Source organism: Anomaloglossus baeobatrachus, chromosome 6 (genome assembly GCF_048569485.1).
Source record: "Anomaloglossus baeobatrachus isolate aAnoBae1 chromosome 6, aAnoBae1.hap1, whole genome shotgun sequence".
NCBI classification, from domain to species: Eukaryota; Metazoa; Chordata; class Amphibia; order Anura; family Aromobatidae; genus Anomaloglossus; species Anomaloglossus baeobatrachus.
The window spans coordinates 389,202,415-389,217,991 of record NC_134358.1 but is presented as its reverse complement, the minus strand read 5'-3'; the positions used below and the strand labels follow the sequence as shown (position 1 = coordinate 389,217,991).

The 15,577-nt window shown below is 51.1% G+C and overlaps 1 protein-coding gene across 5 annotated transcripts in view; it reads left to right on the top strand.

Annotated features, from left to right (window-relative positions):
* Positions 1–232: 232 nt before the first annotated feature.
* Positions 233–15,577, top strand: part of RP9 (RP9 pre-mRNA splicing factor) — a 31,225-nt gene continuing 15,880 nt past the window's right edge. The window contains exons 1-2 of one of the 5 annotated variants that reach the window (XM_075315095.1): positions 233–342; positions 4,948–5,130. In XM_075315095.1, coding sequence (XP_075171210.1) covers positions 323–342; positions 4,948–5,130 — 203 coding nt within the window. In that variant the 5' untranslated portion in view covers positions 233–322. The other 4 variants (XM_075315097.1, XM_075315096.1, XM_075315099.1 and 1 more) reach the window with 4 other exon arrangements.

The window sequence follows — 15,577 nt, the reverse complement described above, 5'->3', positions numbered from 1 at the left end:
TGACACAGACTGTCAGGGCTTTTATCCAGTGATGATTCTATTTTTATTAGCTTTTTCGGTTCTGGCTTTATATATCAGCAGCTGCAGCACCGGGAAGAAACAGCTTGTACTTTCACCACCAGGGGGCGCGCTATCTCTCTTCCATTGGAAACTCTTCCTCCCGTTGTCTACCTCCTCATGAAGTGTAAAAAAACAAAAAAGGCTATTTCCTGGCGACCGCCATTTTACTGTAGCCCGGCAGTGCCATTATACCAGGAAGCTGTGTGTGGAATCATGGCTGCCTTAGTACGGTAATTGTAAGGCGAGGCTTGTGACGTCGTGTATGAGGACCACAACATCCGGGTGAGTCCTGTGTGGACCGCACGACTGCTGCGTGGTGTGATCAGTGCTCTATACCAGGGGATTCATAGGTCACAAGTGTACAAATGGGGTCTGTGCCACCTGTGGAGAGTGGGGGACATGTCCGTGTGTAGCCGTGTGGTATGTGCCAGAGAGAAGCACCAGCATGGATAGGAGGGGCTCCGCGACCCCTGTAGATTTATTCAGGTCTTAGTGTATATGATGCTGTGACATTGCTATGGAGGCACAGGCAGGCCTGCATGTATGTGGGAGGCCATAGTGTCCCAGCTGGAGCTCACTCCCAAAGCAACATCCACTACAGGCACTGTCCATAAAAACCTGTGATCATGTCTGAGGCTGATCACATTGCAGAAAAATGTAATAACCTGAAAATTCCCAGTGTGTGGCCCCAAGCTGTGCGGGAGCTCTGCCATCTCTGAGCCTGCCCCTTGTGCTAACCGCTCCACCCATGATTTGTCTGCTCTGCTAAGATGCGATGTCCCCCCCCCTTTCTGCACGGTGACGCCCTCACACTCTGCGCGGCAACGTCCCCCCATCTCTGCGCTGCAACGCTCCCCCCCTTCTCTCTGTGCGGTGAGGTCCCCCCTTCTCTCTGTGCGGCAACGTCCCCCCCCCCCCTCTCTGCGTGGCGACGTGTCCCCCCCTTCTCTCTGCGCGGTGAGGTCCCCCCTTCTCTCTGCATGGCAAGGTCCCCCCCTCTCTCTGTGCGGCAACGTCCCCCCCTCTCTCTGCGTGGCGACGTTCCCCCCCCCCCCCTCTCTGCGTGGCGACGTCCCCCCCTCTCTGCGTGGCGACGTCCCCCCCCCTCTCTGCGTGGCGACGTCCCCCCCCCTCTCTGCGTGGCGACGTTCCCCCCCCCTTGCGCAGACTTGCATAAAGAGAAAAGTGTTTTCTAACTAGCGCAGAGCCGATTGGATCCAATGAAGGTTTATTCTCACGTGTCTTTAATGGGAACCTGTCAGCTCCAATATGCACCACGGGCAGTTCTGGGTACATATCTATAATCCCTGCCTAACTGTCCCTGTATACATTAGCATAGATAAAGAGATCTTTAGAAAAAGTATTTCTAAAGATGTTTTATGGTATGCTAATGAGTGCAGGGACTAGTCCCCTGGGCATTAGTTCCTCAGTCAGTCGCCCCCATTAGTATGCCCACAGGGACGTACTAATATACTAACATGCTAATGAATGCGCAGCATCACAGGATGATCTCACTCACCTCTCCGCCACCATCGCGTCCGAACGGGGATTTCAGCTCACTGCACATGAGGAGTTTGGGTCATGCGCACAATGAAGCCGGGTGTACGCTCCTGGCTTCAAACTGAAGTAGTGGGCATGACTGAAACTCCGGGGTCATGCGCACTGAGCCGAAATCCCCTTTCAGACGCAATGGTGGCAGAGAGGTGAGTGAGACCCTCCTGTGATGCTGCGCATTCATTAGCATGTTAGTACGCCCACAGGGAAGTACTAACATGCTAATAGGGCGACTAGCCAGGGGAACTAACGCCCAGGGGACTTGTGCCCTCACTCATTAGCATATGATAAAAGATGTTTAGAAATCCTTTTTCTAAAGATCCCTTTATCTATGCTACTGTATACAGGGACAGTTAGGCAGGATTAGCAATGTGCACCCAGACCTGCTCGTGGATCTGGCTGCATATTGCACCTGACAGGTTCCCTGTAAAGGGCTTGTCCACTATATTATAACAGACGTGTTGGAGACATGATTTTGTGGCGCTTACTCATGTATTACTGCTTCTCCTGCTCCTTTTAGTGCATTCTTCCATGCAGATGCTCAGGACTCCTGTTCTTACAGTTCTCCCCAGCTTCATTCAGGACCCCAGTTATAATAAAAGCAGCGGATACTCCCCTCCCACAGCCGTGCAGCTTCCTGTGAGTGAAGTGACGATGCTGCAGCCACTGATGTCTGCTCCCGATGAAATAGTAAAAGCTGCAGCCAACTAGTGCTGGCTCATTGGCTGCATCAGGCACAATGAACAACAATGCCAGATCACCCTGAAAGAATATCGCTGGATCTGTGCCACTGCAGGGGGTGAGGACACACTTTAATTGAGGTCCTGAATTGATAAAGCGGGAGCTGTCCAGAAGTGGATTACCCTTGGAAGTCTATCGGAGGATGCTGAGGAACCTATCTGGTCACATGCATCTCCATCGGGTGCCGTTGTGAGAACAGTAATCTGGTGCAGGAAGGCTGCACTAACCAAGCAGGAGGAGCTGTAATATATAGAGAGATTAGTAAGTGCCACAAAGTCATGTCTGCGACTTACTAAACTGATGCACCACCCAGCACTGTCATGTCCTCTACTCACTTACTAAACTAATGCACCACCCAGCACTGTCATGTCCTCTACTCACTTACTAAACTGATGCACCACCCAGCACTGTCATGTCCTCTACTCACTTACTAAACTAATGCACCACCCAGCACTGTCATTTCCTCTACTCAATTACTAAGCTAATGCACCGCCCAGCACTGTCATGTCCTCTACTCACTTACTAAACTGATGCACCACCCAGCACTGTCATGTCCTCTAATTAATTACTAAACTAATGCACCACCCAGCACTGTCATGTCCTCTACTTACTTACTAAACTGATGCACCACCCAGCACTGTCATGCCCTCTAATTAATTACTAAACTAATGCACCACCCAGCACTGTCATGTCCTCTACTTAATTACTAAACTGATGCACCACCCAGCACTGTCTTGTCCTCTACCTATTTACTAAACTAATACACCACCCAGCACTGTCATGTCCTCTGCTTAATTACTTAACTGATGCACCACCCAGCACTGTCATGTCCTCTGCTTAATTACTTAACTGATGCACCACCCAGCACTGTCATGTCTTCTACCTACTTACTAAACTAAAGCCTGCTTTACACCTTACGATCCAGCATACGATATCGTATGCGATTGTAACCGCCCCCATCGTATGTGCGGCATGTTCAATTTGTTGAATGTGCCGCACAAACTATTAACCCCCGTCACACGTACTTACCCGTCCATACGACCTCGATGTGGGCGGTGAACGTCCACTTCCTGGAGTGGGAGGTACGTTCGGCGTCACAGCGACGTCACGCGTCAGCCGGCCAATAGAAGCGGAGGGGCGGAGATGAGCGGGACGTAAACATCCCGCCCACCTCCTTCCTTCCACATTGTGGGCCGGGAGCCGCAGGACGTAGGTAAGATCTGTTCATCGTTCCCGGGGTGTCACACACTGCGATGTGTGCTACCCCGGGTACGATGAACAACCTGACGTGCAATTCTAGAGAAATGAACGATGTGCATGCGATGAACGTTTTACCGTTCATTCGAAATCGCACGTACCTGTCACACACTGCAATGTACATTACGATGCTGGATGTGCGTCACTTACGACGTGACCCCTCTGACACATCGTAAGATATATTGCAGCATGTAAAGCAGGCTTAATGCACCACCCAGCACTGTCATGTCCTCTACCTACTTACTAAACTAATGCACCACCCAGCACTGTCATGTCTTCTACCTACTTACTAAACTAATGCACCGCCCAGCACTGTCATGTCCTCTACCTACTTACTAAACTAATGCACCACCCAGCACTGTCATGTCTTCTACCTACTTACTAAACTGATGCACCGCCCAGCACTGTCATGTCCTCTACCTACTTACTAAACTAATGCACCGCCCAGCACTGTCATGTCCTCTACCTACTTACTAAACTAATGCACCACCCAGCACTGTCATGTCTTCTACCTACTTACTAAACTGATGCACCGCCCAGCACTGTCATGTCTTCTACCTACTTACTAAACTGATGCACCGCCCAGCACTGTCATGTCCTCTACCTACTTACTAAACTAATGCACCGCCCAGCACTGTCATGTCTTTTACCTACTTACTAAATGAATGCACCACCCAGCACTGTCATGTCCTCTACCTACTTACTAAATGAATGCACCACCCAGCACTGTTATTGTGGGCAGAAATTTTTAATAGGAAGTATGCCCTGTATATAATTCTGCTGATGAGATGGTCTCTTGGCTGTTTTTTTAGTTTGACTAGTGATGAGCAAGCACTACCAGGCTCGGTACTCCTTAAGAGCAGTTGGATGCTCAGATGGGCACCACTGGAGTTTCTGAGTATAATGGAAGTCAATGGGGGACTCTAGCATTTTTCTGGAAGTCACTGGTAATGACCATTGGGACCTGTCATGCTGTACATACCCAAAGCTGTAGTTTGGCCAGCAGCTATCTTTCCCGACTCTCTGCGCTCCTGTGTGGTCTGCCATCGTTGTCAGGTTTGTGGCACTTTTATCCCATCTGCATGGGTCCTTCATGTGACTTCTCTTGTGCAGTCAGGGGTCAGGATCAGCTTTGATAAAATTCCTGACTTTCTCCACAGGGAAACTCCAGGATGCTGCATGTTATCGGCACACCTGCAGAATGCCCCATCCACAAGTTGTCCTTTGTTACTGTGTTAATAGGATCTGTTTCCACTAGACAGTAAAATACCACATAGAGCTATGAATGTGGTTTATGAAATACCCTATTACCCTCACTGCTTGCTTGTATTACAGGCAGTATAAAATGTCCCATAGAAGGAAAGAAGATCGTAGGCGCCGGAGTGAAGAGGAAGAGTCGGTGACACCAGGGAGCAGTAGTAGCAGCCACCATCATAGTGACAGAAAGCGGAGACGGAGCAGCAGTGGCAGTACCCATAACTCACACGAGATCCAGAAGATCAAGCATGTGGAGATCTTGTAAGTTCATGACATTCAGTGTCAGGTCTCCTAACCTACAGCCCCATAGGCATGCATTGGACTGTTAAGGTCTAGACTGGAGACCTGCGAACGCCAGACATGTGACACTGGCCATCAGTTAATGACATACAATTTTTCAGTTAAATGGAATATGTTGCCAGGTTTTTGCTACCTCATCTGAGAGCAGTATAATGTGACCCTGATTCCAGCGATGTATCACTTAGGTTACTGGGTGCAGCAGTTGTGACTTAGGCTATGTGCGCACGTAGCGTTCTGCCCTGCAGAAATTTCTGCAGCGATTTGAACAGCACACGTGCACTTCAAATCGCTGCAGAAAGAGTCCATAATGAAAAAAAAAGCCGATTCCATGCGCTCTGACTGCAGCCCCTCCATTAGACAGAGCAGGGGATGCAGGCAGAGCGCACGGAAGAAGTGACATGTCACTTCTTAGAACACGCGCTTCAAGCAGAAGCGCTGCGCTCTAATACGCCACATGCGCACGTCTACTGCATAATCTTCATAGATTGTGCTGGGGACGCAGGACGCATGCAGTTACGCTGCGGTGCAGATCGCAGCGTAACTGCATGCAAATGCGCAACGTGCGCACATAGCCTTAGAGTTCTTACACGGTGTTCCAAATTATTATGCAAAAAGAGTTTAGGAGTGATAAGGTTAGAAATGTTTTGTTTGTCATTTAAACTCATTGAGGTGATGTGTGTCAGGGCTCTTTATATCTCTGAAAGCAATTGCAGATACCTGTGCACATTAGTTTGGCAGGTGTGTCCAAATAAAAGCAAGACTACTTAAGAAGGCTGTTCCACATTATTAAGCAGCCTACATTTTTTGCCAAAATGGGAAAGAAAAAGGATGTGTCGGCTGCTGAGAAGCAACAAATTGTGGAGTATTAGGTTCAAGGCATGACTACAATCAACATTGCCAAGACACTTCATCGTTATCATCACACAATCAAGAAGTATGTCGCTGATTCACAGCACACGCGTGTGCGTGCTGATAAGGAAAAATTGTGGACTCTTTCCAACCGGCAATTGCGTCAGGTTAAAAGAGCAGCTGCTAAAATGCCTTGTTATAGCAGCAGACAAGTTTTTGAAGCTGCTGGTGCCTCCAACGTCCCCCGAACAACAAGATGCAGGGTCCTTCAGAGGTTTGCAGCTGTGCGTAAGCCATCTGTCGACCACCTCTATCCACTGCACACAAGCAGAAACGGCTCCAGTGGGCCAAACGATACATGAAGACTGACTTCCAAACTGTTTTGTTCACCGATGAGTGCCGTGCAACGCTCGATGGTCCAGATGGATGGAGTGGAGGATGGCTGGTTGATGGACACCCCATGAAAACACGGCTAAGGCGCCAACAAGGTGGAGTAATGTTTTGGCTTGGAATCATGGGGAGAGAGATTGTCGGCCCCTTTAGGATCCCTGAAGGGGTAAAGATGAACTCCATAATCTATGTGGAATTTCTAAAACAGCACTTCCTGCCATGGTTCAGGAGGAAGAACCGTGTATTCCGCAGCAAGATGATTTTCATGCATGATAATGCACCGTCTCATGCTGCAAATAACACATCTGCATCTCTGGCTTCTATGGGCATAAAAGAGGACAAACTTATGGTGTGGCCACCATCTTCCCCTGACCTCAACCCCATTGAGAACCTCTGGAGCATCAAAAGGAGTGTCTATGATGGCGGGAGGCATTTCACATCTAAGCAACAGCTCTGGGAGGGTATTCTGTCCACATGCAAAACAATTGAAGCACAAACCATCCAAAAACTGACAAATTCAATGGACGAGAGAGTTCAGAAGCTTCTTTCGAAGAAGGGGTCCTATGTGCAAATGTAGCATCACCTAGAATTAAGTTTTGACTTCAAAACTGTTTGATTTCATTTTGTAATAAGCTGATAATGCTTATAATTTCACAATTCACCATTTTGTTTTTCAAAATAAAAATAAAAAGGTTGAAAACTCTGCTGTGCATAATAATTTGGAACATGCATTTTGAGTGCACTTTGAGTGTTTATTATTTTTAAAAATATACTGTTTTCATAGGCAGTTTGTTCAAAAACATTTCAATTATACGCGAATAGTAGATGACTGGAAAATAACAATGACTTCAATTCATAAAGTTAATTTAGGAAAATATGAAAAAATATTTTTTGCATAATAATTTGGAACACAGTGTAGATGTAGCAGAGCTCACAAAGCTAAATCCAACCACACCACAGCTCTCTGTGCACATTGTATATTCACAGTGAGCTCCTTATCAGAGGAGGGGATGTGGTTGGTCTAGCAAGCTCTCAAGCTTTAAGGTCCAGTCACACTAAGCAACTTACCAGCGATCCCAACAACGATAGGGATCGCTGGTAAGTTGCTAGGAGGTTGCTGGTGAGATGTCACACTGCGACGCTCCAGCGATCCCACCAGCAACCTGACCGCGTGGAAGATGCTGCGCTTGGTAACTAAGGTAAATATCGGGTAACCAACCCGATATTTACCTTGGTTACCAGCGCACGGAGCTACACGTGCAGAGAGCAGGGAGCAGCGTACACTGAGCGCTGGCTCCCTGCTCTCCTAGTTACAGCACACATCGGGTTAATTACCCGATGTGTGCTGCAGCTACATGTGCACAGAGCAGGGAGCAGCGCACACCGCTTAGCGCTGGCTCCTTGCTCTCCTAGTTACAGCACACATCGGGTTAATTACCCGATGTGTGCTGCAGCTACATGTGCACAGAGCAGGGAGCAGCGCACACCGCTTAGCGCTGGCTCCTTGCTCTCCTAGTTACAGCACACATCGGGTTAATTACCCGATGTGTGCTGCAGCTACATGTGCACAGAGCAGGGAGCAGCGCACAATGCTTAGCGCTGGCTCCCTGCTCTCCTAGTTACAGCACACATGGGGTTAATTAACACGATGTGTCCTGCAGCTACATGTGCACAGAGCAGGAGCCGGCACTGACAGTGAGAGCGGCGGAGGCTGGTAACAAAGGTAAATATCGGGTAACCAAGGACAGGGCTTCTTGGTTACCCGATGTTTACATTCGTTACCAGCCTCCGCAGAAGCCGGCTCCTGCTGCCTGCACATTTAGTTGTTGCTGTCTCGCTGTCACACACAGCGATCTGTGCTTCACAGCGGGACAGCAACAACTAAAAAATGGCCCAGGACATTCAGCAACAACCAACGACCTCACAGCAGGGGCCAGGTTGTTGCTGGATGTCACACACAGCAACATCGCTAGCAACGTCACAAAAGTTGTTCGTTAGCAGCGATGTTGCTAGCGATGTTGCTTAGTGTGACGGGGCCTTTAGTCCACGCAGTGATAATCTTCTGATAAAACACACATTGTATGTAAACTGCACACAGCCTAATAAATGACACACCACTGAAACCTTAAGGGGGCTTTACACGCAACGACATCGCTAACGAGATGTCGTTGGGGATCACGGAATTCGTGACGCACATCCGTCCTTGTTAGCGTCGTTGTTGCGTGTGATACGTACGAGCGACCGCTAACGATGCAAAATACTCACCAAATCGTTGATTGTTGATACGTCGTCTATTTCCCAAAAATCGTTGCTGATTTTAGACGCAGGTTGTTCGTCGTTCCTGAGGCAGCACACATCGCTACGTGTGACACCCCGGGAACGACGAACAAAACCGTAGCTACGTCCTCCGGCAACGAGGTAGGCGTGTCTTTCATGCGGCTGCTCTCCGCCCCTCCGCTTCTATTGGACGCCTGCTGTGTGACGTTGCTGCGACGCCGCACGAACCGCCCCCTTAGAAAAGAGGTTGTTCGCCGGCCACAGCGACGTCGTTAGGAAGGTAAGTTCGTGTGACGCGTACTTGCGATATTGTTCGCCACGGGCAGCGATTTTCCCGTGACGCACAAACGACGGGGGCGGGTGCTTTCACGAGCGACATCGCTAGCAATATCGCTGCGTGTAAAGCAGCCTTAAGTCTTAGCCCCTACCTCATACTGTCTTCAGATTACATAGCAAAACCTGCTGACAGATTCCCTTTAACTGAATCTAAAACAAAAAAAGACAGCTGCAGCGCTACTATTTCCCAACCTTACTTCCAAGAGTCATAACTCTTTCTTTCTTTGTCGCTCCATTGGGAGACCCAGACAATTGGGTGTATAGCTACTGCCTCCGGAGGCCACACAAAGTATTACACTTTAAAAAGTGTAACCCCTCCCCTCTGCCTATACACCCTCCCGTGCATCACGGGCCCATCAGTTTTTTGCTTTGTGTTGAAGGAGGCACACATGCACACAATGCTCCACATTTTAGTCAGCAGCAGCTGCTGACTATTTCGGATGGAAGAAAAGAGGGCCCCTAAGGGCCCCCGGCATGCTCCCTTCTCACCCCACTGAGTCGGCGGTGTTGTTAAGGTTGAGGTACCCATTGCGGGTACAAAGGCAGGAGCCACATGCCGTTTTCCTTCCCCATCCCTTAGGGGCTCTGGGTGAAGTGGGATCCTAACCGGTCATCCAGGCACTGGGACCGGGCTCCCTCCGCAGCCCCTGGTGGTATCTGCCGGACAGGAGACTGAGTATCGTCAGGGACAAGGCCCTGCAACTACAGGTACTCTGTGTCCACTTTGGGACGGTGCATGGAGCACCTGGGCCTCAGACGCTGCAGCGCCTGCAGTGTTGTTTTTTGTCCGGGACTACCGCGCCGACCGTGCCTGCTTGTCGGCCGCGGTTTTTACTTTAGTCCCCGGCTTTTGCGGCCTAGTACATTAAACTCCCGCCCCCGGGCCTGCCAGTCAGGGGCAAGGGCGGGACGGTCGGTCTGACGCCGACAGTGAGGGCTGGAGCACACATTGCTGTCCTCCTCCCCCCTCACTAATCCCTATGGGGCACCAGATTCCCGCACTTTTGTAAGTTACGCCCACGGCTCCCTCCTCCCCTGTGAACGCCGACAGCCATGTTTTAACACATACTGCCGGTGGAGGACTTCTGGCTGCAGCTCTGGGAGACCCGAGGCAGGGAATCTGGTGGCCACACACCGCTGGAGCGGTTGGTAAGCCACACCGGTTACCGGTGCTGGTCCCCCTAGGGTGCTGAACTGTATATAGATACATTATAGTTGTATACTTTTTCCGGTTCAGCTGTACTGTTAACTTGTGGCTATATACCCTCAGTGATCACGCTCCTGGGAGACAACAGCATGTCGTTCACAAGGAGCAAGGGGGCCAAGGCACAGGGTTATTTTGCTACCTGTACCTCTTGTGCGGCTATGCTACCTGCAGGTTCCACCTACCCTCACTGTGAGCTATGCTCGGCCCCTGTGGCACTCGCTCAGCCGGAGCCTGAGACACTAGGGGGTCCCTCGGCCCAGGTAGAACCGCCGGCCCCCCCTGTCCAGATGGCAGGGACAGAGTTTGCTGTTTTAGCCGACAAACTCTGAGTCTCTTTCTCATTCCATGACTCAGTCTATGGATAAATGGTCTGCTAAGTTTTTAGAGGTTTTGCAGTCCAGACCGGCCCTTACACAGGCCCCGGGCACTGCGGGATCACCCCCAGGCACCTCTCGGTCTGCGACTAAGCGTGTTCCTGGTGTGGCCTCTAGTTATTACGTGCAGGACTCCGGCACGGACCGCAGTCCCAGACCAGCTAAGCGGGTTCGCTTAGAATCTTCCCCGACTTCATCACGCAGTTCGGGGTCTCAGCTTGAGGATTCTCTAGAGGAGGAGGCGGAGGTCGCAGCTCAGGACTCTGACCCTGACGTTGCGCTCAATCTGGATACACCTGAAGGGGACGCCATAGTAAATGACCTTATAGCGTCCATCAACCAGGTGCTAGATCTGTCTCCCCCAACTCCGCCTACAGAGGATTCGGCTTCACAACAGGAGAAACACCAGTTTAGGTTTCCTAAACGTACCCGGAGTGCTTTCTTCGATCACTCTAACTTTAGAGATGCTGTCCAGAAGCACAGGGCTTTCCCGGACAAGCGATTTACTAAACGCCTTAATGACACACGTTACCCCTTCCCCGCTGACGTGGTTAAGGGTTGGGCTCAGTGTCCCAAGGTGGATCCTCCAGTCTCTAGACTGGCGGCTAGATCCGTAGTAGCAGTGGCTGACGGTGCATCGCTCAAGGATGCCACGGACAGGCAGATAGAGCTCCTACTGAAATCCATCTATGAAGCCATAGGCGCGTCTTTTGCCCCAGCCTTTGCAGCTGTGTGGGCACTCCAGGCTATCTCAGCTTGTCTGTCTGAGATTAATGCGGTCACCCGTACCGCTGCGCCACAAGTAACATCTTTGACTTCTCAGGCGTCAGTATTTGCATCCTACGCCATGAATGCTGTCCTGGACTCGGCTAGCCGTACAGGGGTAGCATCCGCCAATTGTGTGGCAGTCCGCAGGGCCATGTGGCTACGCGAATGGAAGGCAGACTCTGCTTCCAAGAAGTTCTTGACCGGTTTGCCTTTTTCTGGCGACCGACTGTTTGGCGAGCGATTGGATGAAATTATTAAGCAATCCAAGGGAAAGGACTCGTCCTTACCCCAACCCAAACCAAACAGACCTCAGCAACGGAAAGTTCAAGCGAGGTTTCGGTCCTTTCGGCCCTCAGCCAGATCCCAACCCTCCTCGTCCAACAGGCCACAGAAGAACCAGAGGAACTCTTCTGCATGGCGGTCTAAGTCACGTCCTCCAAAGACCACCGGAGGCACCGTCTCCAAGGCGGCCTCCTCATGACTTTCGGCCGCCCCAAACCGCATCCTCGGTCGGTGGCAGGCTCTCCCGCTTTTGCGACGCCTGGTGGCCACATGTCCAAGACCGATGGGTGAGAGACATCCTGTCTCACGGTTACAGGATAGAGTTCAGCTCTCGTCCTCCGACTCGTTTTTTCAGAACATCTCCGCCCCCCGAGCGGACCGTTGCGCTTTTTCAGGCGGTGGACACTCTGAAAACAGAAGGAGTGGTGATCCCCGTTCCCCTTCAGGAACACGGTCGCGGTTTTTACTCCAATCTGTTCGTGGTGCCAAAAAAGGACGGCTCATTCCGTCCCGTTTTGGACCTCAAATTGCTCAACAGACATGTGACAACCAGGCGGTTTCGCATGGAATCCCTCCGATCTGTCATCGCTTCGATGTCCCAAGGAGACTTCCTAGCATCAATCGACATCAAAGATGCCTATCTCCATGTGCCGATCGCTCAAGAGCATCAACGCTTCCTGCGTTTCGCCATCGGGGACGAACACCTTCAGTTTGTGGCACTGCCTTTCGGCCTGGCGACAGCCCCACGGGTCTTCACCAAGGTCATGGCATCCGTCGTAGCGATCCTACACTCTCAGGGCCACTCGGTGATCCCTTACCTAGACGATCTCCTAGTCAAGGCACCCTCACGGGTGGCTTGTCAACACAGTCTGACCATTGCTCTGGAGACTCTCCAGAGGTTCGGGTGGATCATCAATTTTCCAAAGTCAAAATTGTCTCCGACCCAGTCACTGACGTACCTCGGGATGGAGTTTCATACTCTCTCAGCGATGGTCAAGCTGCCGCTGGACAAACAGCGGTCGCTGCAGACAGGGGTGCAATCCCTTCTTCGGGCCCAGTCGCACCCCTTGAGGCGCCTCATGCACTTCCTGGGGAAGATGGTGGCAGCAATGGAGGCAGTTCCATTTGCGCAATTTCATCTGCGTCCACTCCAATGGGACATTCTCCGCAAATGGGACAAGAGGCCGACGTCCTTAGACAGGAACGTCTCTCTGTCTCTGGAAGCCAAGACCTCGCTTCAGTGGTGGCTTCTCCCCACTTCTCTGTCGAAAGGAAAATCCTTTCTGCCCCCATCCTGGGCTGTGGTCACGACGGACGCGAGCCTGTCAGGATGGGGAGCGGTTTTTCTCCACCACAAGGCTCAGGGAACCTGGACTCCGACAGAGTCCTCCCTTCAGATCAATGTTCTGGAGATAAGGGCAGTGTATCTAGCCCTCAAGGCGTTCCATCGGTGGCTCGAGGGCAGGCAGATCCGCATACAGTCGGACAACGCCACGGCGGTTGCGTACATCAACCACCAGGGCGGCACTCGCAGTCGTCAAGCCTTCCAAGAAGTCCGGCGGATTCTGCTGTGGGCGGAGGCCACAGCCTCCACCATCTCCGCGGTTCACATTCCGGGCGTAGAAAACTGGGAAGCAGACTTCCTCAGTCGCCAGGGCATGGACGCGGGGGAATGGTCTCTCCACCCGGACGTGTTTCAAGAGATCTGTTGCCGCTGGGGAACGCCGGACGTCGATCTCATGGCGTCTCGGCACAACAACAAGGTCCCGGCATTCATGGCACGGTCTCAGGACCACAGAGCTCTGGCGGCGGACGCCTTAGTTCAGGGTTGGTCGCAGTTTCAACTGCCTTATGTATTCCCTCCTCTGGCAATGCTGCCCAGAGTGTTGCGCAAGATCAGGTCCGGCTGCCGCCGCGCCATCCTCGTCGCTCCAGATTGGCCGAGGCGGTCGTGGTGCCCGGATCTGTGGCATCTCACGGTGGGGCAACCGTGGGCGCTCCCAGACCGACCAGACTTGCTATCTCAAGGGCCATTTTTCCATCTGAATTCTGCGGCCCTCAACCTGACTGTGTGGCCATTGAGTCCTGGCTCTTAGCGTCCTCAGGGTTGTCTCAAGATGTCATTGCCACTATGAGACAGGCCAGGAAACCAACATCAGCCAAGATCTATCACAGAACTTGGAGGATCTTCTTAGCCTGGTGCTCTGAGAGGGGGTTTATCCCCTGGCCGTTTGCCTTACCCAGGTTTCTTTCCTTCCTTCAATCGGGATTGGACAAGCGTTTGTCTCTCGGCTCTCTCAAAGGTCAAGTCTCGGCGCTTTCCGTGTTTTTTCAAAAGCGTCTAGCCAGGCTTCCGCAGGTCCGCACGTGCCTGCAGGGAGTTTGTCACATAGTCCCACCTTACAAGCGTCCGCTGGAACCCTGGGATCTCAACATGGTTCTACGGGCTCTTCAAAAACCACCTTTTGAGCCGCTGTGGGATGTCTCTCTATCACGTCTTTCGCAGAAGGTGGCATTTCTAGTGGCGGTTACTTCACTCCGTAGAGTGTCAGAGCTTGCAGCGCTGTCATGCAAAGGCCCTTTCCTGGCATTTCACCAGGATAAGGTGGTTCTGCGTCCGGTCCCGGACTTTCTCCCTAAGGTGGTGTCCACTTTTCATCTCAATCAGGATATCTCCTTACCTTCATTTTGCCCTCATCCAATTCACCAATGTGAAAAGGATTTGCATTTGTTAGATCTAGTGGGAGCACTCCGGATCTACGTGTCTCGCACGGCGCCACTGCGCCGCTCTGATGCGCTCTTTGTCCTTGTCGCTGGCCAGCGTAAGGGGTCGCAGGCTTCCAAGTCAACCTTGGCTCGGTGGATCAAGGAACCGATTTTTGAAGCCTACCGTTCTTCTGGGCTTCCGATTCCTTCAGGGCTGAAAGCCCATTCTACCAGAGCCGTGGGTGCGTCCTGGGCATTGCGGCACCAGGCTACGGCTCAGCAGGTGTGTCAGGCGGCTACCTGGTCGAGTCTGCACACTTTCACGAAACACTATCAGGTGCATGCCTATGCTTCGGCAGATGCCAGCCTAGGTAGGCGAGTCCTTCAGGCGGCGGTTGCCCACCTGTAAGAGGGGGCCGTTGTTTCGGCTCTTTTTATCGAGGTATTCTTTTACCCACCCAGGGACTGCTTTTGGACGTCCCAATTGTCTGGGTCTCCCAATGGAGCGACAAAGAAGAAGGGAATTTTGTTTACTTACCGTAAATTCCTTTTCTTCTAGCTCCTATTGGGAGACCCAGCACCCGCCCCTGTTCCCTTCGGGCTGTTTGTTCTTTTGTGTACACATGTTGTTCATGTTGAATTGTTCTTTTGGTTCATGGTTTCAGTTCTCCGAACATCCTTCGGAGTGAATTTACCTTAGACCAATTTATAAGTTTCCTCCTTCCTGCTTTGGCACCAAAACTGATGGGCCCGTGATGCACGGGAGGGTGTATAGGCAGAGGGGAGGGGTTACACTTTTTAAAGTGTAATACTTTGTGTGGCCTCCGGAGGCAGTAGCTATACACCCAATTGTCTGGGTCTCCCAATAGGAGCTAGAAGAAAAGGAATTTACGGTAAGTAAACAAAATTCCCTTCATCCACATAGTTCTATCAGGGCCTTGTTTATAACTGGACTAGTTGTGGTTTTGAAAAACATAATTCATTTTACCATTCAATGTACTTGAAGATGGGCCATAAAATTTCAAGTACTGTTAAATTGTGAAGAAAAATGCAATTCTGCCATTGTTTATTGGGTTTTGTTTTTATGGCGTTCATTGAGTTGGAAAATGACGTTGCAATGTGGTTCTCCAGGTCCGTAAGATAACGCCATGTATGTCTCCGTTTTCCAACACTTCTAGGGTTTCCATCTTTTGCCATGTGTGGCCTTGTGTTTGAGTGG